Genomic DNA, 25,324 nt, shown 5'->3' on the forward strand with positions numbered 1-25,324 from the left:
AACAAAAACAAAGTTGCTGGAAAAGCTCAGCAAGTCTGGCAGCATCTGTGGAGGAGAAAACAGAGTTATATAAACTGACGTTTTCCCAGGCACCATCAGTTCTGAGGAAGGGTCACTGGACCCGAAACGTTAACTCTGTTTTCTCCTCCACAGATGCTGCCAGACCTGCTGAGCTTTTCCAGCAACTTTGTTTTTGTTAAAGGCAAGTGTTTGGTATTTCATCTGAACTTCCCTTTTAACCTGTCCTGCTGCCTTCAGGGATCTTTGGACAAGCACCCCAAGATCCTGCTGTTCTTCTGAGCTTCACAGTGACCTACCATTCATTGAGTACTCCCTTGTCTTATTACTTCTTACAAAGTGCATCAACTCACGCTTTGCAGAGTTATCTCCTTCCCTGGTTTACCTCTACCATCCTTCTTGAAAAGTGGAACCACATCAGCTGCCCTCCAGTCCATAAGACCATAAGAAATAGGAACAACAAAAGGCTGTTTGACTCCTGAATCCTCCTCTGCCATTCAATAAGATCATGGCCGCTCTAACATCCTCATGTCCTCTTTCATATGTTCTCCCCATAACCCTTGATTCTCCTACTGACCTAAAATTTATTTATCTCAGTTTTAAATATACAAAAGAACTCAGTCCCCACAGCTGGCTGTGTCAAAGACTCTCAACTGTCTGAGAGAAGAAATTCCTCGTCATCTCAGTCTTAAATTGGTGCCCCTTTATTCTGAGACTATGCCCTCTAGTCCTAGACTCTCCCATGAAGGGAAACATCCTCTCAATATGTACCCTGCTGAGCCCCTTAAGAATCTTATATGTTTCAATAAGATCACGTGCCATTCTTCTTAACTTCAATGAGTAGAATCCTAACCTATTTAGCCTTTGCTCATGAGGCAATCTGTCCATGACAGGGATCTTCCTAGTGAGCTTTGTCTGAATTGTTTTCAATGAAACGATACCTTTCTTTATAATGGGGAACAAAACCTGCTCACAGTATTCCAGTTGTTGTTTCATTAACACCATGTACAGTCGAGTAAGATTTCTCTTTTCTTCTACTCCAATCCCCTTGAAATAAGGACCAACGTTCCATTAGTATTTCCAATTACCTGCTGCATCCATGTGCAAGCTTTCTGTATTTCATGCAAATGTATTCAAATCCCTTTTTTCTGCAGCTTTCTGCTGTTTTTGCATTTAAATATTATTCTGTTCTTTTTTAATTCCTTTTGTGGGATGTGGGCATCACTGGCTGGCCAGCCTTTATTGCCTATCCCTAGTTGCTCTTGAGAAGGCGGTGGTGAGCTGCAACCCTTGTCATTTCAGATGGAAATGGTTGTGAACTATCTGAGGATCTTTGGTGAATTCTTGAGGGCATCTTGTCGATAGTACACACTGCTGCTACTGAGTGTCAGTGGTGGAGGGAGCGAATGCAATGCGAATCAAGTGGGCTGCTTTGTCCTGGATGGTGTGAAGCTTCGAGTGTTGTTGGGGCTGCACTCATCCAGGCAAGTGGGGAGTATTCCGTCACGCTCCTGACTTGTAGATGGTGGACAGGTTTTCAGGAGTCAGGAAGTGAGTTACTTGCCGCAGTATTCCTAGCTTCTGACCTGCCTTTGTAGCCACTGTGTTTATGTGGTGAGTCCAGTTGAGTTTCTGATCAATGATAACCCCCAGGATGTCGATAGTGGGGGATTCAACACCGTTGAATGTCAAGGGGCGGCGGTTAGATTGTCTCTTTTTGGTGATGGTCATAGCCTGGCATTTGTATGGCACGAATGTTACTTGCTACTTGTCAGCCCAAGCCTGGATATTGTCCAGATCTTGTTGCATTTGAACACAGACAACTTCAGTATCTGAGGGTCAGAGGTGAGCTTGCAAGGTAGATAAAAAAACTGGCTCGGTCATAGAAGACAGAGGGTAGCAGTGGAAGGGTGTGTTTCTGAATGGAGGGCTGTGACTAGTGGCGTTCCTCAGGGATCAGTGTTGGGACCTTTTTCTGTTTGTAATATATATAAATGATTTGGAGGAAAATGTAACTGGTTTGATTCGTCAGTTTGCGGATGACACAAAGGTTGGCGGAATTTCGGATAATGATGAGGACCGTCAAAGGATACAGCAGGATGTAGATCGGTTGGTGACTTGGGCAGAGAGATGGCAGATGGATTTTAATCCGGAAATATGTGAGGTAATGCATTTCGGAAGGTTTAATTCAGATGGAAAATATACAGTAAATGGCAGAACCCTTAAGAGTACTGATAGGCAGAGGGATCTGGGTGTACAGGTACACAGGTCACTGAAAGTGGCAAAGCAGGTGGAGAAGGTAGTCAACAAGGCAAACGGCATGCCTGCCCTCATCAGCCAGGGCATTGAGTTTAAAAATTGGTCGGTAATGTTGCAGCTTTATAGAACCTTAGTTAGGCTGCATTTGGAATATTGTGTTCAATTCTGGTCGCCACACTACCAGAAGGATGTGGTGGCTTTGGAGAGGGTACAGAAAAGATTTACCAGAATGTTGCCTGGTATGAAGGGCATTAGTTATGACGAGAGGTTGGAGAAACTTGGGTTGTTGTCACTGGAGTGATGGAGGTTGTGGGGTGGACCCGATAGAGGTCTACAAGATTATGAAGGGCATGGACAGAGTGGACAGTCAGAAGCTTTTTCCCAGGATGGAAGAATCAGTTACTAGGAGGCATAGGTTTAAGGTGCGAGGGGCAAGGTTTAAAGGTGATGTATGAGGCAGGTTTTTAATGCAGAGGGTGGTGGGTGCGTGGAACTCGCTGCCGGGGGCAGCAGTGGAAGCAGATACGATAGTGACTTTTAAAGGGCGTCTTGAGAAATATACGAATATGATGGGAATAGAGGGATATGGTCCCCGGGGTTTTAGTTGTGACTGACAGCATATTGGTGCAGGCTTGGAGGGCCGAAGGGCCTGTTCCTGTGCTGTAATTTTCTTTGTTCTTTGAATCACGAATGGTGCTGAACATTGTACAATCGTCGGCAAACATCCCCACTTCTGACCTTATGATGGAGGGAATGTCGTTGATGAGGCAGTTGAAGATGGTTGGGCCAAAATGCAACACCATGCACTTATCCAAAGTAAATTCCAGTTGCCACTCCTCAACCCACTGACCCAATTGATCAAGATCCCTTTATAATCTTAAATAGCCTTCTTCACTGTCAACTATGCCACCAATATTGGTGTCATCTGCAAACTTACCAACCATGCTTCCTGAATTCTCATTCAAATCTGGTCTCTAGTCTGAAAAATAGTCCACCATCAACAAGGCACAAGTCCGGAGTGTGATGGAATACTCCTCACTTTTCTGGATGGGGGTATCTCCAACAATGCTCAAGAAGCTTAATGCCATCCAGGACAAAGCAGCCTGCTAGTTTGGCATTACATCCATGCCTTCACCACTGATGTTCAGTGGCAGCAATATGCACAATCTACAAGATGCATGGCAGAAATTCACCAAAGATCCTTAGAAGTGTTTTCTGAACCCACAATCACTTCCATCTGGAAGAACAAGGGCAGCAAATACATGGGAACACCACTATGTTCAAACTCCCCCTCCAAGCCACTCACCATTCTGATTTAGGACATAGAACATTACAGCGCAGTACAGGCCCTTCGGCCCTCGATGTTGCGCCGACCTGTGAAACCAATCTGAAGCCCATCTAACCTAAACTATTCCATTATCATCCATATGTTTATCCAATGACCATTTAAATGCCCTTAAAGTTGGCGAGTCTACTACTTCGTGCATTCCACGCCCTTACTACTCTCTGAGTAAAGAACCGACCTCTGACATCTGTCCTATATCTATCACTCCTCAATTTAAAGCTATGTCCCCTTGTGCTAGCCACCACCATCCGAGGAAAAAGGCTCCCACTGTCCACCCTATCTAATCTTCTGATCATCTTGATTTGGAAATATGTTGCTGTTCCTTTAGTGTCACTAGGTCAAAAAGCTGGAATATACTCCCTAATAGTATTATGGGTCAACGTACAGCACATGGAGTGCAACGGTTCAAGAAGGCAGCTCCCCACCACCTAGGAATGGGCAATAAATGCTGGCCAGCCAGTGATGTCCAAATCACATGATTGAATAAAAATTGCATTATTTGCAATGCTGCAAGCAGAACTACTTGGAGTTCAACCATTCAATTATTAATTTTGGTCCTCTACCTTCTTAATGCCCATTTCACCATGATGCAGATTCTGTTGCCTGAATTTCTCTTGATGCCTTTTCATAATCGCTAAAGGTACATTATATGGGGCTACTGTTGTTAATTTTTGCTTTTGTTGTAGTTTGCAAAGTGTTACCTGGCCCTTATGCAATCTTCTCACAGCATTGAAAACTGTCTGTTGAATATCGACTGTAAGCGATGTTGTATTTTTTAAATTTGACTGGGCTAATGTAGTGAAGGTAACACATATAAAGATAGACAATAGAGTTGTCATTTCAGCTCTGTTTTGATATAGCTATGTCAAATCAATTGTTCCTTGCATTTTATCTTTTCCTTCTTTTAACTATTACTTCTTCTGTAATTCCTGTTAAATAATGTAGTTTTAACACAACTCATGTTTATGACACTGAGAAGAAACAATCTATCTGTCTTGCTTTCTCTAATGTTTTTGGTTTTATTCATCTATTCCCTCTGTCCTTTGTCTACATATGGTAATGTAGGTGGCGGATCAGAAGCAAATGCAGTTATCCGTTACAGTAAAGAACAGCGCCCAACTACGTTGCCCATTCAGCCTTTTATTCTCCACCATCCATTGAGCAAACAAATTCCCAGGGTTCGGCCACTTCAGAACCATAGTGCATCTTCTGTTTCATGTATGTACAGTATTCCAAGTAGTCAGCTGACAACAAATGGACATTCAAGTGGTACATCTAGTTCTTCTGGTGGTATGGTGTCATTGGAAAATATAGCAACAGTAGGCAAGTCACAGAATGGATTCAAGGCAGATGAGAATGAGAAACAGAGGAACTCTTCTCCCATAAGTGAGTACTGCTCACGGAGGCCTGTACCAGATGCAATTAGGCCATCACCATTGGGCAGTTACTCACCAGTGAAAAATGATGCATCTATCTTGCAGAGTGGAAAGTTATCATCATCTGCTGTCTCACCAGAAAGAAATTTTGGAATCAACCCCCCGAGAAGTAGATCATGTCCTTTATCTGCGAATCTCATTTCAATTCGATCTGCCCCAGTAAAAGGTGTTGTTTCACCCAGCAAAGCTCACCTTCAACATATTAGAGATGAAAGAAAGAGTCCCAAGGAAGCTCAAAAGAAAGAACAAGGGAATTTTCAAACTGGACAGAGCTCCACCTGTTGTTCCCATCAAACTGTGTTGCCAACATCTGCTAATGTAACAGCAAATGGTGTCAGCAGTCATCTGGACCATCATAAGGATAACCAAAGCAGAAGTGGAAAAGCAGCACTGTTTAACCATGTGGCATCAGGCTTCACATCTGGTAAACACTGACTTATGTTGTTAAAAATAACTAAATGGATTGGAGCTATAATTGCCGTAATCTGAAATGTTCTATTGATTTACTCGGGTGCAGTGCTTGTGATCAGCGATGTCATTGGCTTAGATTTCACCTCCATTCAACCTCAAACTACTTGCTGAAGGAAGCAAGGCTTCATACAAGGGAAATAGAAAATAAAGATCTTGGCATTATTAAATTCTTGTGATAGGCATTTTCTTTCTCTTATCCTAATTTTTCACTCTGATATTCATATTAGCATATCATGTTGGTTGCTTCCTCATTTGTAAAATGAGATTGCCTAGTTCACAGACATCTTTATGAACTCTTTTTGAGAAGTGATGTTTGAAGTTATCAACCTTAAAAACATCAGCTTTCAGCCATATGCCGGTAGATGTATCCTGGATACTGATGGCAATTTGTAGCTTATCTAATTGCAGAAATTTTATGAAATTTAATTGGGCAGCATGGTGGCTCAGCAGTTAGCACTGTTGCCTCATGGCGGCGGGGACTGGGGTTCAATTCCACCCTCAGGTGACTGTCTGTGTGGAGTTTGCACATTCTCCCTGTGTCTGCATGGGGTTCCTCCGGGTGCTCTGATTTCCTCCCACAGTCCAATGATGTGCAGGTTAGGCAAATTAGCCATGGCAAATGCAGGATTACAGGGGTGGCATGGGTCTAGTTGGGACGCTGTTCAGAGGGTCAGTGTGGACTTGATGGGCCGAGTGGCTGCCTTCCACACTGAAGGGATTCTACAATTCTAATTGGTGTTAAAATCTGGAAAGAGTCTCACTTCTAGAAGAAAAGAGGCAAACCAAAATGAAAATACAGGTATATGAAAATTAAATTTTTATTACATGGTAAATTTAGTTTTCCAGTCATTGCAAGAGGATCTTTCAAAAGAAAATACCTAAAACAAGGAAAGGCAAGTCAAATGAAGTTAGTTAAACTTGAGTTAAAATAATGTTACTAGTGTATCCATAACTTCAGATCAGGAAGCAATGTAGTCATTCTGTAAACTTGAACAACTTACCAGAATTATGTTTTCTGATGGAATTGTGATTTGTTAGTTTGATACAAAATTATTGGAGTAGAATATTTTGAATAATATTTAAGCATTCTAGAATGCATTTAAATCTCAAAATCTTTCTATCGCTTCTAAGTTTTTCATCTACTGTACTTTCTAGCTAATCACATTGCACCTCTGACACTCAAATGGAGAGAATATCGCAGAAGAAATCCCCTTGGTCATGACCGTATAAAAGGATTTGGCTGTAATTTGGATCCTAAACAGTCAGGTCCTGGGATGATCAAGAAGAAAACCTATCTGGAATTTTCTGGCAAAAGTGGTGTTAACCATATTCGCTCAAGGCTATATGGTGCAGTTCTGTTTCGTGCTTTTGGAATATATAGCCGTTACAGTTTATAGAACTAATTTAATCTTGCTTATTTCTTTATATCTTCTGCCCCAGTACCGTTGCTCAATACATGGCCACATATTTTTCTTTCTATCCACTGCTTTTATCCGTTGGAAATATCAGTTTGGAGATTAATGTGTGTGTATGATATATATACATGTTTGTGTTTGTGTGTGTGTGTATGTATGTGTGTGTGTCTATATATATATATAGACACACACACACACACACTGCTTCATTATGATTTTTGAACCAAAAGGAGGGAAATTTTTAATTTAAAAAACAATATTACTGCTGGTTTGGGTCTGCTGGTTTGGATGTTGATATGAATGGCATTTAGGTAAGACTTAAACTAAGTTCTGTAAGATGTGACCGGGTGTTGATGATCATTAATTGAACAATAATAACAGTATCAGCATAGGGCAAACAAGTCACTCAACAGCAGATGTGCCAATATACTACTTAAGACATCGATGCATGGTCATGAACCCCTAAACATGCAATTTTGAGTTGAAACAAAAAGGAAAAAATTCCCCAACTACATTAAGATAATTATCAAGTAAGCCAATTTTGGTAGTTATGCCAGCCACATTTGTCAAATACAGCCAGTCTTTTCAGGTAAATGGCACTAAACATTTACTTGACCATTTAATTCCATTTCAAAGACACTCTCCTGAGAACACATTAAGTGGCACCTGTTTCAGGCAGTTGCCAGACTAACAAAAGTTATTCTTAAAATGACACTGGAGTACGGTATCTGGCTGAAGACAATAATGGGAGGTGGAAGATTCATTGTGAAGTATTAATAGTCTGTCCTTTATGACATTTTCTTTTAAATTTTTTGCAAAGTTAAATCTTAGCATCAATTTACAAACACATGAGAAAGCATGGGCAAAGACTGGCTCTTGTATTGACAACTGTTTTTAGAAGTTGTTTATACATAATAACTTTCATTTCCAATGCCACATACCCACTGTTCCCGTGCATTACCTGTATTCATCACGTAGTGTCCTAGATGTTATGATCCCAGCTGATGTTATGACCAGATAATTCAGATCCCAAAGTGAAATATAGATAGATAGATCATGTTTCGTTTTTAGGCTTTAATGGGTTCTTCTTTGATCCTTGAAGTAATTCAGCAAGCTAGGAGACCAAGTGACAACCCTTAATAATCAAAATGCCTCCAAAATGCTCAGCAGCACCTTCTTGACTGTTGGTTAGAATGGCAATAAATGCTGGCTTTACCTTGGTTGTCCACATTCCATGATTGAGTTTAAAAAAAAGCAAAGTATTGGCCAATCTTTCATAACTTGAATTTATGTTTCCCAACTTTCCCAAACTGTCCAGATCAAGTAGCTAACCGTATAGATAGAGGTTATTTCTTCTATTATTTTAATGACTTTGATTAAAATCGACCATCTACAAGTCAGAAATCATCAGTCACAGTGTGGTGGAATACTCTTCACTTGACTGAATGTGCAGCTCCAACAGACATGAAGCTTGGCAGGGCGGGCAAAGTAAGATGATTGGCATCTTATCCTCCACTACCAGTGGCACCAGTGTGAGCCAACTTGCTAAAGCTTCTTTAAGAGCACATACTGAACACTGCTACCTTGTGGTAGAACAAAGCCAGTAAGCACATGTGAACAGCACTGTTCCAAGCAGTTCAAGAGCAGGCCTTGCTGCCTCCTTCTTGAAGGTAACTAGAGATGGGCAATAAATTGCATTGCCAGCAATATCCACATTCCACGAATGATTTTAGCATGAATGAACAAACAGAATTAATCACATCTAGTTCCACTTGTATTTTATAATACCTGTGCATTGCATTCCGCAAATTTCCCCCAGTGCCTTCATAGAGATCATTACTAGCATGAAAAGGTACAGCACTCAGAAATATCATAAGCATAAAAGTTTTAAGTAGTCACTTAAATTAGTGGATAAAACAGGCAATGCAAGATATCCGTGAATTCTGGAATTGGAGTGAGGGATGCAAGGAAAGATTGCATTTCGTTGAAGAATGTTTAATAAAGCATATTATTTGCATTAAAATGCATTTAATTTAATGACGGATTAAATAATATGATCTCTGTTTTTGTAGGCCAATCTGTGAAGCAACTTCAGAGCTATTACAGTGATTTCTTTCCGGATTACTTTTCACTGGCTGAGAAACCTCCTGCTGAATTCTGTTTATCACCTGATGGTACCACAGAAAGTATCTCCGTAGATTTGCTTCAGAAAAAAGGTAAAATTTAGTTTTTGACATCAGTCACATTGCATACACATTATTGAAAGCAGAGTTATTCTAAATTCAGTATTTCAAGATTAACATGTTTCATATATATTATCAAAGTGTACCACTCCCTTAAAAACCGAAAGAACTGTGGATGCTGTAAATCAGAAATAAAAACAGAAGTTGAGGGTCACCAGACCCGAAATATTAACTCTGATTTCTCTTCACAGATGCTGCCAGACCTGCTGAGCTTTTCCAGCAATTTCTGTTTTTGTACCACTCACTTAGGTGACCAGATGCTAAAAATTAGCATGTTAAGCATTTCCTGTTATCAATCGGACTGGGAAAATCCTTTCTATACAACTAGTGCAAGAATGAACAATATTAATTGCCTAGAATTTTCATTCAAATGGTTACAAATTAATGTGAAGAACATTGTGGAATACAGAATAGGGAACATTTTAATTTGCTTTTCTTAGGCTGATGCTTTGATAATTACTGTATATTTTTAATGAATGGCGTCACTGGCAGCCAAAATATTTCATGTGGGTGCTAAGGAAGGAATTACTATAAATTAAATCATATAGATTGAGGTTTGTGAACCTATTGCATTTAAACTTAGTATAGCATTTGTTACACAAATTTTTCTGTTCCAAATTGTATTGAAAATATTTTTTTAAATGCAGTATAACACTTGCCAATATAATATCTGTATTGCTCATACTTCTTCATTACGGTAGGTCTTGTTAAGGCTGTGAACACTGCTGTTGATCTAATTGTAGCACACTTTGGAACAAGCAGAGATCCTGGTGTAAAGGTAAGATGAATGATGTGTCTATGATTGATTTGATTTGAGTAGTTATGTATTCCTATTCCATTTTGTAATTTGTTTCAACAAAAAAAACTGGGGGAGAAAATCTAACAGTGGTGTTTTATCTTTTCCACCAGTGATTTGTTTTCAACCTTTCAACTTTTTCTGGAATGTTACAGTCAAGTGATTGTTTGCTGGAGTGAATGAACTAAATCTTTATTGTTGCTGAAGAGAATCATCACATTGTTTGCACCTGCAATCTCTGATGTTTGGGTAATTTTTCCATGGCTCATGGTGGATGGAGCTTCTCCAGCAGTATGTGTGCATCAAAGTATTAGGTTTTTGACTTTGCATGTGCTATCTCCTAATTTTGACAGCAACACTGAGTCCCTTGTTGTAGGACTCTTGAGTCTTCGGGAAAATTGATTTGTGTTTTGATTTGATAGACTCCGATGTGTGAACTTGGAAGATTAGTGATGATATGAGGAATCTTGACAAATGGAGGATATTTGCTAGAGGTGCCATCTTATCTCCAAATATCTCCATTGTAGTAATTTAACTAACTCCTGGAGTACAAGGACATTCAAATGTACAGCCTCTCTGGCATGCTTTTACGTTTGACGATAACCAGCAGCAATTATCATCTTTTAGAAGTTGGCTAAAGATGGACTGATCTAGTCTTGCTCTTATTTATCATCTATGACTGTGGTCATATTTGTTGTGTAAGCAAAGCAAGCTAATAAATTCTATTTAATGAATGAATTAAAGACAGAGAACCCTGATGCATTAAATACTTCCCTTGTTTGCCCAGAGTCCCATTCCCCACTATGATAATTTGCTTGTTACACTGGGGTTAAGCCTATACTAAGAAGAAATAAATATTACTGCTTTAACACTACACTTGGCTCCAAATAAGTATGTATGGCTAAGCAGCTCCTCTTCAAAATGTGTCGCTTAAGCCATGTTTGTATTGGCAGGTAGAAGTGAAAGAAAACTGTCTACACAATTTCATTATTATTGGGAAGCACAGCAGAAGCTACAGCCAGCAGAAAATTTTGCCATGCTAGGGTGCCTTCATGTCACAAGTGTTCATGCATGTGAAAAATATAGGCTACGTGTATGTTTTGGAAAATACAGAGTGCTTTCTTTTATTTCCCTTTTGGATAGTGTGCTTTTTTTTAAAATTAAAAATGTGTTTAATGTAATTAGTTATAACTAAGTTCTATCATCTAAAACTAGCAACTCTATTTTTATCCTCACACGCCCAAAGTTGGTTTTTCCTTGCCTTGTATTTGTAACAATTATGGATACTAGGAACAGATCAAATTATTTTCACTTCCAGCATTATGAATAGAGGAAAAATATGTTCTTAGTACTGTTGCTTAAATGTATGCACATGTATTTGTAATCAAGTGCCATTGAACTCTTCTCCAACATGAGTTGCACATACTTTGCTGTCTCAGTATGCTGTCTCCGGTGATTCATTGATGTTTCATAATATCAATGCTAAAAGGGAGAAAGTAGAATTCTTTCCGATAAGAAATTATTTACCTTGTTTTTGAGGACAGGCCCTGAGTTCCCTGGATGCATGGCTTTGTGTGTGGGAAATCGTGCCTCACTAACTTGATTGAGTTTTTTGAAGAAGTAATTAAAAGGATTGATGAGGGCAGAGCAGTGGACGTGATCTATATGGACTTCGGTAAGGTGTTAGACAAGATTCCTGGTGATAGTCTGGTTAGCATTGTTACATCACACGGAATACTGGGAGAACTAGCTATTTGGATACAGAACTGGCTCGAAGGTAGAAAGTGGTGGTGGAGTGTTGCTTTTCAGACTGGAGGCCTGTGACCAGTGGTGTGCCACAAGGATCAGTGCTGGATCCACTGCTTTTCATCATTTATATAAATGATTTGCATGTGAAATGGGAGGTATGGTTAGTAAGTTTGCAGATGACACCAAAATTGGAGGTGTAGTGGACAGCAAAGAAGATTACCTCAGAGTACAACGGGATCTTGATCAGACCGAGGAGTGGCAGATGGAGTTTAATTTAGATAAATGTGACATGCTGCATTTTGGAAAGGCAAATCAGGGCAGGACTTATACACTTACTGGTAAGGTCCTGGAGTGTGTTGCTGAACAAGGAGACCTTGGAGTGCAGGTTCATAGCTCCATGAAAGTGGAGACGCAGGTAGATAGGATAGTGAAGAAGGCATTTGGTTTGCTTGCCTTTACTGGTCAGTGCATTGAAAATAGGATTTGGGAGGTCATATTGTGGCTGTACAGGACATTGGTCAGGCCACACTGTGTGCAATTCTGGTCTCCCTGCTATAGGAAGGATGTTGTGAAACATGAAAGGATTCAGAAAAGATTTACAAGGGTGTTGCCTGTGTTGGAGTGTTTGAATTATAGAGAGAGGCTGAATAGGCTGGGTCTATTTTCCCTGGAGCATCAGAGGCTGAGGGGTGACCTTATAGAGGTTTATAAAATCATGAGCGGAACGGATAGGGTAAGTAGACAAGGTCTTTTCCCTGGGGTGGAGGAGTCTAAAATTAGAGGGCATAAGTTTAAGGTGAGAGGGAAGAGCTTTAAAAGGGGCCGAAGGAACAATCTTTCCATGCAGAAGGTAGTATGGAATGAGCTGCCAGAGGCATTGGTGGAGCTTGGTACAGTGACAACATTTAAAAGGCATCTGGATGGATAAATGAATAGAAAGGGTTTAGAGAGATGTGGGCCAAATGCTGGCAAATGGGACTGGATTAATTTAGGATATCTGGTCAGCATGGACGAGTTGGACCAAAGGATCTGTTCCCATGCAATACATCTCTATGACTATATGACACAGGTGCAACTGGTGTTGGCAATAAAATGAAGGAAAATGGATTTAAAGTAATGCTTTTTGCCATAACAAATATGAAGTCTGATAAGTGGCATTTTTCTTTACAGGCCAAACTTGGGAACAGTACAGTCAGTCCCAATGTAGGCCATCTTATACTCAAGTACTTGTGCCCAGCAATGAAAAATGTGCTTCAAGATGGGTTGAAGGCATACATTCCGGATATGATCATAGGACAAAGGAAAAATTTGCCATGGATTGTTATCGAGGCTTCTACTCAGCTAGGTATGACTTCACACTTTCACCAATAGCCAGACAAAGTCTTAAAATACTCAATGCTCAGATTACAAGTCACAATTTAATTAGGATTTCCAACAATACTAATTAAAATTGAGATCAAGACTGATAATTTAGGCAACTAGCAATATTATTTTCTCTTTTTGTAAAGTAAAACAAATTGGTAGCTCTGAAGCTGCTACATGAATACAATAACATCTATTACTCAACTTTACTCTTAGCATTTAGTGATGTCTTGGATGGTCTGAACTTTCAATTATGATGGTGAACCAAAACCTTTGGACCAAAAATGTTATATTTTCTCATGTTATGTTATGAAATTCTGATAACTGTATTTTAAAAAAACCCTGAAAAGTGTTTTTTTAAATTTTAGTTCTATTCCTTGGTTGTTCTTCTCTCTTTTCATTTTTTTTCTCTTTTCCCCAACCCTTTTTTTCACCATGTTTCTCCATTTGTCTCCTATTCTTTTGCCCTTCGTCTTTCCTGCTTCCAGTCCCCATACATCACCAAGTCCTCCCCCCTACTGTTTTTTAATTTTCCATTCCCAAACCAAATGTAATTTGGGGTTAAAACTCACCCACACGACTTTCCATTGGTTTGATGTGTGTGGAGAGAATTTTGGTCAACTATTGAGAATGAAGTAAAGATAACTTTGTTGTGCATTTATACAGACTATACTTGACTTAGTTGTGTTTAATTATATCACTAGATGGCAGTCAATTCTTCAGCAATTTTATTCCTATTCTTGACAGATAATTTAAAAACTAGTACAATTAAAACATTTTCTTAAATATTACCCTTAATATTAAAAAAAGCCTCACACAGAAGTGTGAGGAAATAATGACACTAAGCCAAAGAAGAACCTATTAGGAAGGGTGATCGAAGCTAATTAACAAGCAGACTTTAAGGAAGATATTAGTGAAGGAATGCGAGCCAGACAAGTTTAATGAAGGAACTAGCAGAGGATAAGGACTAGGCGAAGTGTGTGAAGAGTGATGACAAAAGCTTCTTTTTTTAAATAAGAAGCTGGCACTAGTTGAATTGATAATTCTGTAAGAGGATGGTGTTACATGAGATCAAAAAGGCAAACAGGCAGGCCCAAGATTGTCCACTGTGACTGTGGACATAGCCTTTACTCCTCTCAGCCTCCTTTCAGGGCCATGGTAACACAGCTCTAATGGTCCTCTGAGTCTCCAAAGGAATGCTGCCTCTGAGTCCAAACAGATCAAATAGGAACAGGAGTAGGCCATTCAGCCCCTCAAGCCTGTTATCCCATTCAAGAAAATTATGGCCAATCTAATTGTAACCATAAATCCAGATCCCTGCCTCTTCTGGTAACCTTTCAACTGCTTCATTAACAAGAAACGATCTACCTCTGCCTTAAAAAATTTGAAGGACTCTGATTCCAGCAACTTTTCAGTAAGAGAGTTCCACAGTCTCATGACCCTTTGACAGAAAACATTTTGCCTAACCTCTCTTTTAAGCATTCCCTGATTTTTTTTTAAACAGTGACCCTGGTTTTAGATTATCCCATAAGAGGAAAATTCTTTCCACATCTGTCCTGTTGAGACCCTTCAGGACTTTATTGTTTCAATCAAGTCGCCTCCAATTCTTCCAAACTCCAGTAGAAACTAGACTAGTCTGTCAAACTTTTCCTCATAAGACAACATATCTATTCCAGATATTAATCTGATAAACCCTTTCTACATTTATATCCTGCACTGGTGTTGCGGTCTCCCCAGTGACCTGTATTAGTGAAGCATAACCTCCTACTTCTGTTTTAAATTCCCTTTGCGATATACACAAGGACATCCCCTTGAATCTCAGAGCTCTGCAATTTCTCACCATTTAAATAAGATGCTTTTTTTATTTTCATGCCAAAATGGACAATCACATCATTTTCCCACATTATACCCCATTTACCACAAGTTTTGTTACTTTACTTCTCAGTATTTTTCTGTAGTCTCCTTGTGTCCTCTTCACATGTTACTTTTATACCTGTCTTTTGATTGTGAGCAAATTTGGTAACCATATCTCCTGTCTCTTCATCTAAGTCATTACCTAAATTGTAAACAGTTGAAGTCTCAACACCGATCCCTGTGACACATCACCTGTTTTCTCTTCCCAACCTGAATAGGACCCTTTTATCCTCTGTTTCCTGTTAGCCAAGCAATCTTCTATCCATGCCAATATGTTATCCCCTAAATCATGACTTTTATTTTTCTTAGTAACCTTTGATGTGGCACTTTATCAAATGTTGACTGGATATCTATATACAGTACTTACTTTGGTTCCCCTTTATCCACAGCACATGTTACCTCCTCAAAGAATTTCAATAGACTGGCCAAACATGATTTACCTTTCTCAAAACCCTGCAGAATTTGATTATCTTGAATATATTTAAGTGACCTATGATAACTTATTTTAATAATTGCTAACATTTTCCCTATGACAGGTGTCAAGCTAACTGGCCTTTAGTTTCCTTCTTGCTCTCTCTCGTCACTTTTTGAATAAAGGATTTGCCTTAATTATCTTTCAATCTACTGGGACTGTCCTAGAATCAAGGGAATTTTGAAAAATCAAACCAATGCATCAACTATTTCACTTCTCAGATGAAGTCCATCAGCTCCCAGACACTTGTCATCCCACAGTTCCGACAATTTACTCAGCACTTACTTCACTGGTGTTGTAATTTTGTTGAGTTCCTCCCTTCTATCTCCTGATTTATCGCTGCTTCTGGGAAGTTACTTTTAGTCTCTACAACCAGATAATCTGCTTGATGGATATTGACTGAGCAATAAGTATTGATTAGTGCACCAGGGATTTACATCCAACAGAGATTTCACATTAGCATTTTATTTGGAAGACGACGCCTCCAATATTCTCTCTAGCAGTACCTCAATATTGCAACATCAACCCTAGAAAATAATTGTTATGATTACATTGACACAAAAAGAATCATTACACTTTGAATCATGAGGGGCGTAGATAAGGCAAATAGCAAGGGTCTTTTCCCTAGGGTGGGGGAGTTCAAAACTAGGGGGCATATTTTTAAGGTGAGAGAAGAAAGTTTTACAAAGGACACGGGGGACAACTTTTTTTACACAGAGAGTAGTTCGTGTGAAGAATGAACAGCCAGAGGAATTGGTGGATGCAGGTACAGTTTGAACATTTAAATGACATTTGGATAAGTACATGAATAGGAAAAGTTTGGAGGGATATGGACTAAACGCAGGCAGGTAGGACTAGTTTAGTTTGGGAACACGGTTGGTGAAATTGTTGGACCAAAGGGTCTGTATCCATGCTCTGTGACTCTATAACTAGTCTTATTTGAAGTCCTTCAAGATATTTCTTGGATACAGTACAGTAATGCACTATATAAGTGCAAAGGTTTCTTTGTTTAAAATTATTTGTGACTAGTTCTTCCACATGTATGAAATAGACTGATGCAATTAAAGGAGAAAAACCACTTTGTGGCATGTGAGGAGAGTGTGGATTCACCCAACTTAATATAAATGCAAGAAGTGAATATCAAAGAATTTGCAATAATCTGGAACAGAAACTAAAAAATCCAACTGCCCAACAATTAGCTATATCTCCAGATATAATTTTCTGCACTAAAAGGTAACTAAAAGGTTGTTCCCTCCATTATCACCGTATCATCACCTTCCTTCACGATTTTCTCCTTGACGCCTTTCTGTTTCTCAGATATACATCATGGCAGGGACAGTTCTGCTGGCAGCAAACCCTGATGTCCCAGGACTTAATAGTATATTTAATAACATTTTCATTCTTCAAGTTTTCACAATGAATGCCTTTTTCTGGCAGACATATCAAATTCCCATTTTAATTACAACTTAATTAATTAAGAAACTTATCTTGCAGTGATTATTTTCCCCAGCTGTTTAATTTTCTCACTTTCCAATTGCCTGTTTGCTTTTCCTTTTGCCGCATGTGCCAACTCCAGGAAACCTCTGGCTCATGCATGATAATTTTTTTTCCAGAAAGTAGAGCCTATACGTTACTGCCTTTTAATACATTGTCCCTCAAACTTATTCACAGAATGGCAATAGTGTCATTTTAATACTTAACCATATGCCTAAGAAAATTAATAAAGCATCAGTGTAGTTATACAGAGATAGTAGGAACTGCAGATGCTGGAGAATCTGAGATAACAAGGTGTAGAGCTGGATGAACACAGCAGGCCAAGCAGCATCGGAGGAGCAGGAAGGCTGACGTTTCGGGCCGAGACCCTGCGAAAGACATTTTTCCCTCCCCACCCTTATCTGCTTTCCGGACGGACCACTCTCTCCGGGACTCCCTTGTCCGCTCCACACTCCCCTCCAGCCCCAACTCACCCAGCACTTTTCCCTGTAACCGCAGGAAGTGCTACACCTGCCCCTACACCTCCCCCCTCACCCCCATCCCAGGACCCAAGAAGATTTTCCACATCAAGCAGATGGTCACCTGCACATCTGCTAATGTGGTATACTGCATCCGCTGTTCCCGTTGTGGCCTCCTCTACATCGGGGAAACCAAGCGGAGGCTAGGGGACCGCTTTGCAGAACACCTACGCTCGGTTCGCACTAAACAACTGCACCTCCCAGTCGCGAACCATTTCAACTCCCCCTCCCATTCCGCAGACGACTGTCCATCCTGGACCTCTTGCAGTGCCACAACGATGCTACCCGAAGGTTGCAGGAACAGCAACTCCTATTCCGCTTGGGAACCCTGCAGCCCAATGGTATCAATGTGGACTTCACAAGCTTCAAAATCTCCCCTCCCGCTATCGCATCCCAAAACCAGCCCAGCTCGTCCCCGCCTCCCTAACCTGTCCTTCCTCCCACCTATCCCCTCCTCCCACCTCAAGCCCCACCCCCATCTCCTACCTACTAACCTCATCCTGCCCCCTTGACCTGTCCGTCCTCCCTGGACTGACCTATCTCCTCCCTACCTCCCCACCTACACTCACCTTTACTGGCTCCATCCCCGCCTCTTTGACCGGTCTGTCTCTTCTCCTCTATCCATCTTCTATCTGCCTCCCCATCTGTCCCTATTTATTTCAGAACCCCCTTCCCCTCCCCCATTTCTGAAGAAGGGTCTAGGCCCGAAATGTCAGCCTTCCTGCTCCTCTGATGCTGCTTGGCCTGCTGTGTTCATCCAGCTCTACACCTAGTGTAGTTATACAGTTCGGTTTAGTGTGCTCAACCACAAATTAGGGAAAACATTCTTGTTTAATCAATGCAACAACATACTTGTGAACAGTGAGTGCCTAAATTAATACTAAATTCTTAAAATCTTATGCTTGTTCTTCAATTGTTCAAAAGGTGGAGAAAGACTGCCAGTGAAATGAATTTTATTCAGAACCTTTAACAAATGTCAAAGAAGAGGGACTGAGATTGCTTAATTTGTTTAAATTCAAGATCCTCAAGCAGAAGGAGCAATGTTCTAACTCAATTCACCACCCAGGCTCGTCCAAAAATTTCAAAGAGTACATGCAAAATAAAATGTGTTGTCTATGATTACTGTTTTGATACTTTCTTGTTTTCATTTCAGGTCCTTCTACCAAGGCACTTAACAACCTTTTTTGCAAGATAAGTCAGTGTTCTGAATTAACGAGCCGCAGCACAAGATTTAATGCATTCATTTTTGGTCTTCTGAAGTAAGTTAGCACCAATTATTAGAACTTGATAACAATGTTGCACTAAAGTATTCAAAATGACGGCAAAGACATTTTTGGGCTGTATTTTAAGAAAACGTATATCTTCAGTGAATAGAGATGAATGGTGCTATAAAATTTTGTTGACTCCTTCATTTATAATGCGTTTTTAAATAGTATTTAAGTTCAATTCCAGATAAAGCTTTCTAGTAAATTTTATTTTTGTAACCACATTTTGGGCAGTATTTAATGGACGTGATGGGGATCTTGCCCACTGGCTGGAGAACCAGTGACACTCCCTGCATCTTTTTTACAGAAGTCCCACTGCATTAAGTACCACCTAAGTATTTAACTGAGCAGCGCCAAGCCTTAGCTGGATGAAGCACCTACAAACAGAAATCTGGCTTTCAGCCAATCACAGACCGACTGCTTTATCGAATGGCAGCACCATGGAGAGGCAGTGGCTGTTACCAGTCTGACACCCACCTGAGGCCAACCATTGGGCTGGATCCTAGGCCGTACATGAGTAATGTCAAATGTAGGGGTGAACAGACGGCTATTGCACAGAAACGCATCAGCAGCAAGGTCAGGGACAGGCTTTCAGCAGGATTCCATCTCCCAAGCTTGAATCCCTTGATCAGACATTGAATGCCTTTGAATGTGGGACTTCCACAAGAGCCCAGGTTTGCTTGTCACACTCCCCTGCATGTTGACCTTAATGGTGTGATGTAGATCTCATTGATGCATTTAAGGTCCTCAACTGGTGGGTCCAATCAGGAAGGCCATCCAAATGCCTTCCCCCAAACACTTAAGCGAGCTGGAGATGGGAACGCTACAAGATCTTTACTTGCTCAGCTGATTATCCGACAATATAGAAATTAGGAGCAGGAGTAAGCAATTCAGCCCTTCAAGCCTAACTCCACTATTTAACATGATCATGGCTGATCTTATTCTGGAATCAACTCTAGTTTCCTGCCTGCTCCCATTGCCCTTTATCCCGCTTTTCATCAGAAACGTAACTATTTCTCTCTTCAATCTGTTGATTGATTTTGCCTCCACTGCACTTTCAGGCAGTGAGTGCCACAGACTCTCAATCCTCTGAGAGAAAAAGTTTGTCCGCATCTCAGTCTTGAACCCACCTCCTCTCATTCGATATCTTGTTTGAGACTGTCCCACAAGAGGGGAACATCTGTTCAACATCCATCTTACCAATCCTCTTTACCATTTTATATACCTCAGTCAGATCCCCCCTCATCCTCCTGAACTCCAATGAGTACAAGCACAAGCTATTCACCACTCCTTATACAACAGTCCTTTCTTCCCTGGGATCAACCTGGTAAACCTCCTCTGAACTGTCTTCCATGCCACCACATTCTTCCTCAAATAAGAAGACCCAAACTGGGTATAATACTCCAGGTGTGGTCTCACCAGTGCCTAACAACACTTCTGTACTTTTATAATCCAGTCCTTTTGCTATAAATGCCAGGGATTCCGTTTGCCTTACTTATTATATGCCGTGCCTGTATACCCACTTTCTACAATTCATGTACAAAGATTCCCAGATCCCCCTGCACTGACACACTTTGAATCTACTTCCCATTTAAATAATAATTTGCCCTTTTGTTTTTCTGGCCAAAATGGATAACCTTGCACTTATTCACATTGAACTTCACCTGCCAGGTTCTGCTCATTCTCCTACAATATCCATGAGTAAACACTTTACCTTCTCATCACATCCTGCTTTCCCGCCTATTTTAGAATCATCTGTGAATTTTGCAAAGTTACATTTTTGTCCCTGATAGCAGATCATTTACATAGATTGTAAATAGCTGAGGTCTTAAAAACTGAACTCTATGGCACCCCACCAGTTATAGGACCCATTTATCCCGAGCCTGTGCTTTCCGTCAGTCAGCCAATCCTCTATCTAAGCCAATACTCTATCCTTAACCCCCTGGGATCTAATCTTCTGGATCAGTCTTTCATGCGACACCTTGTCAAATACCTTCTGGAAGTTTAGATATACCACATCCACCAGATTCCCGTTGTCTACCTTGCTGGTTACATCCTGAAAGAACTCCAGCAGGTTTGTCAATCATGACATGCCCTTCATGAAACCATGCTGACACTGGTGAATCGAGTTTTGTTTTTCCAAGTTATCTCTTCCTTTATGATCAACTCCAGCAACTTTCCCAATACAGAGATCAAACTTTTTGCCTATTTCCTTTTTTGAATAAGGGTGTCACATTAACATGTTTCCAATCCACTGGTACCTTTCCAGAATCCAGGGAATTTTGGAAAATCGTACCCAATGCATCCACTATCTCTGCTGCCACCTGCTTTAATACCCTGGGATGCAGGCCATCAGGCCCCAGGGACTTACCTGCCTTTAATCTCACCAGTTTACTTGATACCTTCTCCCTAGTTATAGTAATTTCACCAAGTTCCTCTGTAGTAACTGCAATTTTTGGGAAGAAATTATCATCATCCAGAATGAAAACAGAGACAAAACATTGGTTTAGTGCCTCTGTCATTTCTGAGATTCCCATTATTGCCTCACCATTTTCATCTGTAAAGGGCCAACATTAACTTTCACTGTTCTCTTCCGTTTTATATACTTATAGAAGCTTTTTGTATCATTGCTTATGTTTTCTGCTAGTTTCCTTTTGTAGTTCATATTAGCTCTTTTGATTTTTCTTTAGTAACTCTTTGCTGACGTTTAAAGCTCTCCCAATCCTCTACAGTGCCACGAACTTTTGCAGTATGATATGCCCTAGTGTTTGCCTTTATGTTATCCTTGATGTCCTTGTTAAGCCATGGATGACTTTTCACCTTTTCATAATTCCTCTTCCTCTCAGGAATATACTTTAGTTGAAAGGTATTTAGTATCTCCCTAAGCGTTTGCCATTGCACTTCAACAGTCCTGCCCTTTAATATTTTTGCCCAGTCCATTTGGGCTAACTCATTCCTCAGGCCTGTATAATTAAGTATTCCTAATACTAAAACTCATATGCGATTTTGTCTTAACTCTTTCAATCTGAATTTGAAATTCTAGTATGTTGTGGTCACTCCTTCCAAGAGGATTCTTAATGACAAGACCATTTATCAATCCTTCTTCATTACATAATACCAAATGTAAAGTAGCCAGTTCTCTGGTTAGCTCCATGACATATCGCTCTTAGAAACAATTTTTCATACACTCTATGGGCCTTTCTTCGAGGCTACCCTTGCCAAGTTGATTAATCTAGTCAATATGCATGTTCAAATTACCCATAATTACTGTTGTGCCTTTCTCACAAGCCCTCATTATTTCCTGGTTTATATTGTGTCCAACTTCAGAAGTACTTTTCAGGGGCTTGAAAATTATTCTTACCAAGGGGTTTCTTCCTTTTCTTTTTATTTCTACCTATAGGGATTCAACATTTTGGTCCCTAGTGCCAGTATCATTTCTTAATACAGCCTTGACGTCATCCTTAACTAATGAAGCAACTCCACATTCTGCTGCTTCTTGTCTATCCTTTCAGAATACTGAGTACCCTTGGACATTTAACTCCCAGTCCACATTTCAGTAATGTCCACCAGGTTGCACCCACTTGTCTCTATTTGTGCTGTCAGTTCACTGACTTTATTCCAAATACTGTGTGCGTTTAGGTACAAAGTTTTTAAATAAGTTCCATTGATTTGTCTTTCTCTTTTAATAATTTCTTGTGCATTACGCTTTCCACACTCTTCATCCTTACTTATTAATCCTCATCTTTATCATTTACTCCAAAGTTCAACTCACATTTTGATCTTTTATGATTCCTTCCCTCACCATGGTCGTTAGAATGGCCCTGCCTGTTTGTACTATTAACCTCTATCTTCTGCTCACTTTGTGACCTGTTGGCTTTGGTTCTCACTCCTCTGTCTGATTAATTTAAATCCACCCAAGTTGCACTAGCAAACTTCCTTGCCAGGATGCTGGTGCCTATCTAGTTAAAATGCAACCCATCCATTTTGTACAGGTCCCACCTGCTTTGGAAGAGATCCCAAGAATCCAAAAATCTGAAACCCTTCCCTCCTGCACCAGCTCTTTAGCCATGCACTAAGCTGTACTATCTTCCTGTTCCTTGTCTCACTGCTACATGGCATGGGCAATAATCACGAGATCACAAGGGAGGCACCTCACCATCCTGGAATCTCATTTGTGGCAAGAGAAATACCTGTCTGTACCGTTAACTATTGAGTCCCGGACTACCACCTGCACTTTGGCATGCCCTGCTGTATCACAGAGCAGGTTCTGGCTACTGCTGTTGTCATCCTCTGATAGGCTATTCCCCCAAACAGTGCCTAAAATGGTATACCTGTACGAGAGGGGGACAGCCACAGGGGATTTCTGCACTGACTATCACCCATCTATTTACCTCAACCTTCGGTGCGGCCACCTCCCTGAAACGCCTTTCTACGACCCTTTTGACCTCCTGCATGTTCTTAATTGTGTCCACCTGCTGCTCCAGTTGATCTAAGTGATCTGTTAAAACCTGCAGCTGTAAAAAATTTTTTGCAAAATGAAACCATCCGGGACAGTTGAACTCTACCGGAGTTGCCACATATCACAGATAGAGCACCTGATGCCCCCGACTGCCATTTTTACATTCTAGTTATTGTTTAATCAAGAGAAGTCAATATGTAACCACCCCATTTGTTTTATTTGGTTCTAATTAATTAGGTGGTCACTTGAGCGAATTTCTCATTAAACTTCACACTGATAGTATCCCACTAACAGAAAATACTAAATATTTTCTACCCTGGTTCTCTGTAAACTAAGTTCCCACTATTCTAAAACTGCAAGGCTTTGAAGCTTATAAAGTCTGAGTTAATTAGGTACACCTAGCTTTACCAACAGTATTAATCCTCACCAGACGGTAGATTTTCTACTCCTCTATCATCAAAATGCGTGTATAACTTAAATTCTCACTGCTCTAAATCTGTTGGGATAAGAAAGGGTTAACCAATAATTGTCAGGTGACCAGTACTCGCCAATCCGGAGCCCCTCTCACTTCCGTAAGTGATGACGTCAATAGGAGAAGCCACTCTGAAGTTTCTCTCTGTGTTCCATCTACAGTGTGTAACAGTTTACTGGTTACTGTGTTCCTGCCTGCTTCCCGGCTATTACTGTTGTTTCCCGATTGCTTCTCCAAGCTAAATGCCCGGTAAACATTCCACTCATCCACCACTAAACCAAAATGGGGAGATAGGCATTAAATTCCACCCTTGCTTGTGACCACAGATTTTTATATATTCTGATAATAACAATCTGATTGATGGTTTTGTTTCATGTGACCTTCAGGTTTAGCGATGACTGCTTTCGTTCATGTTGTCTTAAATGACCACTCTTTTACTTGCAGAAAAAGACCCACATCTAGGAATAGAAAATCACAAAATGCTTTTATTTTTTAAATGTGCCAAATATTGTTTAAGACTCCAGTCTCTATTGCATAATGAAGATTAAAAAATATAAAACCTGTTTATTCTGCAACCACTTTACATATTATCCCAGAATGAACTGAGCCTGATCCTCTCAACCTTTGAACATTACTTACCACATTGGGAAGCCTGGAACTTCTGCCTCATATTTGCAGTGCCCCCAGATTTTGTCAATGGAGGATAAAAGTTGTTGATAGTTGCCTCGCATTTTGTCTTTCACTCAATGCCAACTAATGCATCTCAGTCACTTGCCGTGAACCTGTACTGACCATGCCAACTCATGCCTGTCACATACCCCATGGCTCCTCATACTATCCATGTCAAACCATTGCAACTCCTGCCTTTTCCAGACCTATTCATCCAATACAGCACCTATGAGCTGTATAATAACAATGGCAAATGTACAACTACTTACAGGAAATAAATAAATCTTGGTGGGAAAGAAACTCCTCCCCCCTTGCTAAAAATGACAATCTGAAAGACCATTAAAGTATATTAATTAAATAACAGAAAATTTAAACACTGCATGCTTTATAATCTTGTTCAGATAATAACTGAAGCATCAACAAAAGCGATAACTTGCAATAGTCACTTCAAGATCTCAAGCAAAATCGACAATTCACTTCACTGAACAGAATCCTAGCTTAACCCATGTTTGTTGGTTTGGGCTCTCAGCCACACATCATAATAAGAAAAGGTTTATGTAATGGAAGATTAAAATCTATAATAGTGTTATGATCCAAGATGACAGTAATACTGGACATGCCAGATTCTAGAGTGAAACCTAGCTTAATAGAGCGTAAGTTTTTGCAGTTTGGTTACTGAAGTTGTCAGCTATTGAGAGACTCCTGTGAATATGTTCAATGTACTTGCAACAAGGAACAGATCTATTACACAAAAGAATAGGGAAAAAAATAAAGCCAGGTACATGACAATTTGGAAAGATCTTATCTTAAATAACATAAATCAAGGTTCAGGGCTGGATGAACACAGCAGGCCAAGCAGCATCATAGGGGCAGAGAGGCTGACGTTTCGGGCCTAGACCCTTCATCAGAAAAGGGGGAGGGGAAGGGGGTTCTGAAATAAATAGGGAGAGAGTGGGAGGCGGTTAGA

At 40.3% G+C, this 25,324-nt stretch overlaps 1 protein-coding gene across 10 annotated transcripts in view; it reads left to right on the forward strand.

Moving 5' to 3' along the window:
* Positions 1-25,324, forward strand: part of LOC109927380 (AP-4 complex accessory subunit RUSC2-like) — a 141,309-nt gene that overhangs the window by 89,201 nt on the left and 26,784 nt on the right. For 8 of the 10 annotated variants that reach the window (XM_048602318.1, XM_048602336.1, XM_048602324.1 and 5 more), the window contains 6 exons: positions 4,688-5,482; positions 6,685-6,876; positions 9,017-9,160; positions 9,889-9,965; positions 12,903-13,077; positions 18,646-18,751. In XM_048602318.1, coding sequence (XP_048458275.1) covers positions 4,688-5,482; positions 6,685-6,876; positions 9,017-9,160; positions 9,889-9,965; positions 12,903-13,077; positions 18,646-18,751 — 1,489 coding nt within the window. The remainder of the gene's footprint in view (positions 1-4,687; positions 5,483-6,684; positions 6,877-9,016; positions 9,161-9,888; positions 9,966-12,902; positions 13,078-18,645; positions 18,752-25,324) is intronic. The other 2 variants (XM_048602360.1, XM_048602372.1) reach the window with 2 other exon arrangements.

This window comes from Rhincodon typus, chromosome 1 (genome assembly GCF_021869965.1).
Source record: "Rhincodon typus isolate 14 chromosome 1, sRhiTyp1.1, whole genome shotgun sequence".
NCBI classification, from domain to species: Eukaryota; Metazoa; Chordata; class Chondrichthyes; order Orectolobiformes; family Rhincodontidae; genus Rhincodon; species Rhincodon typus.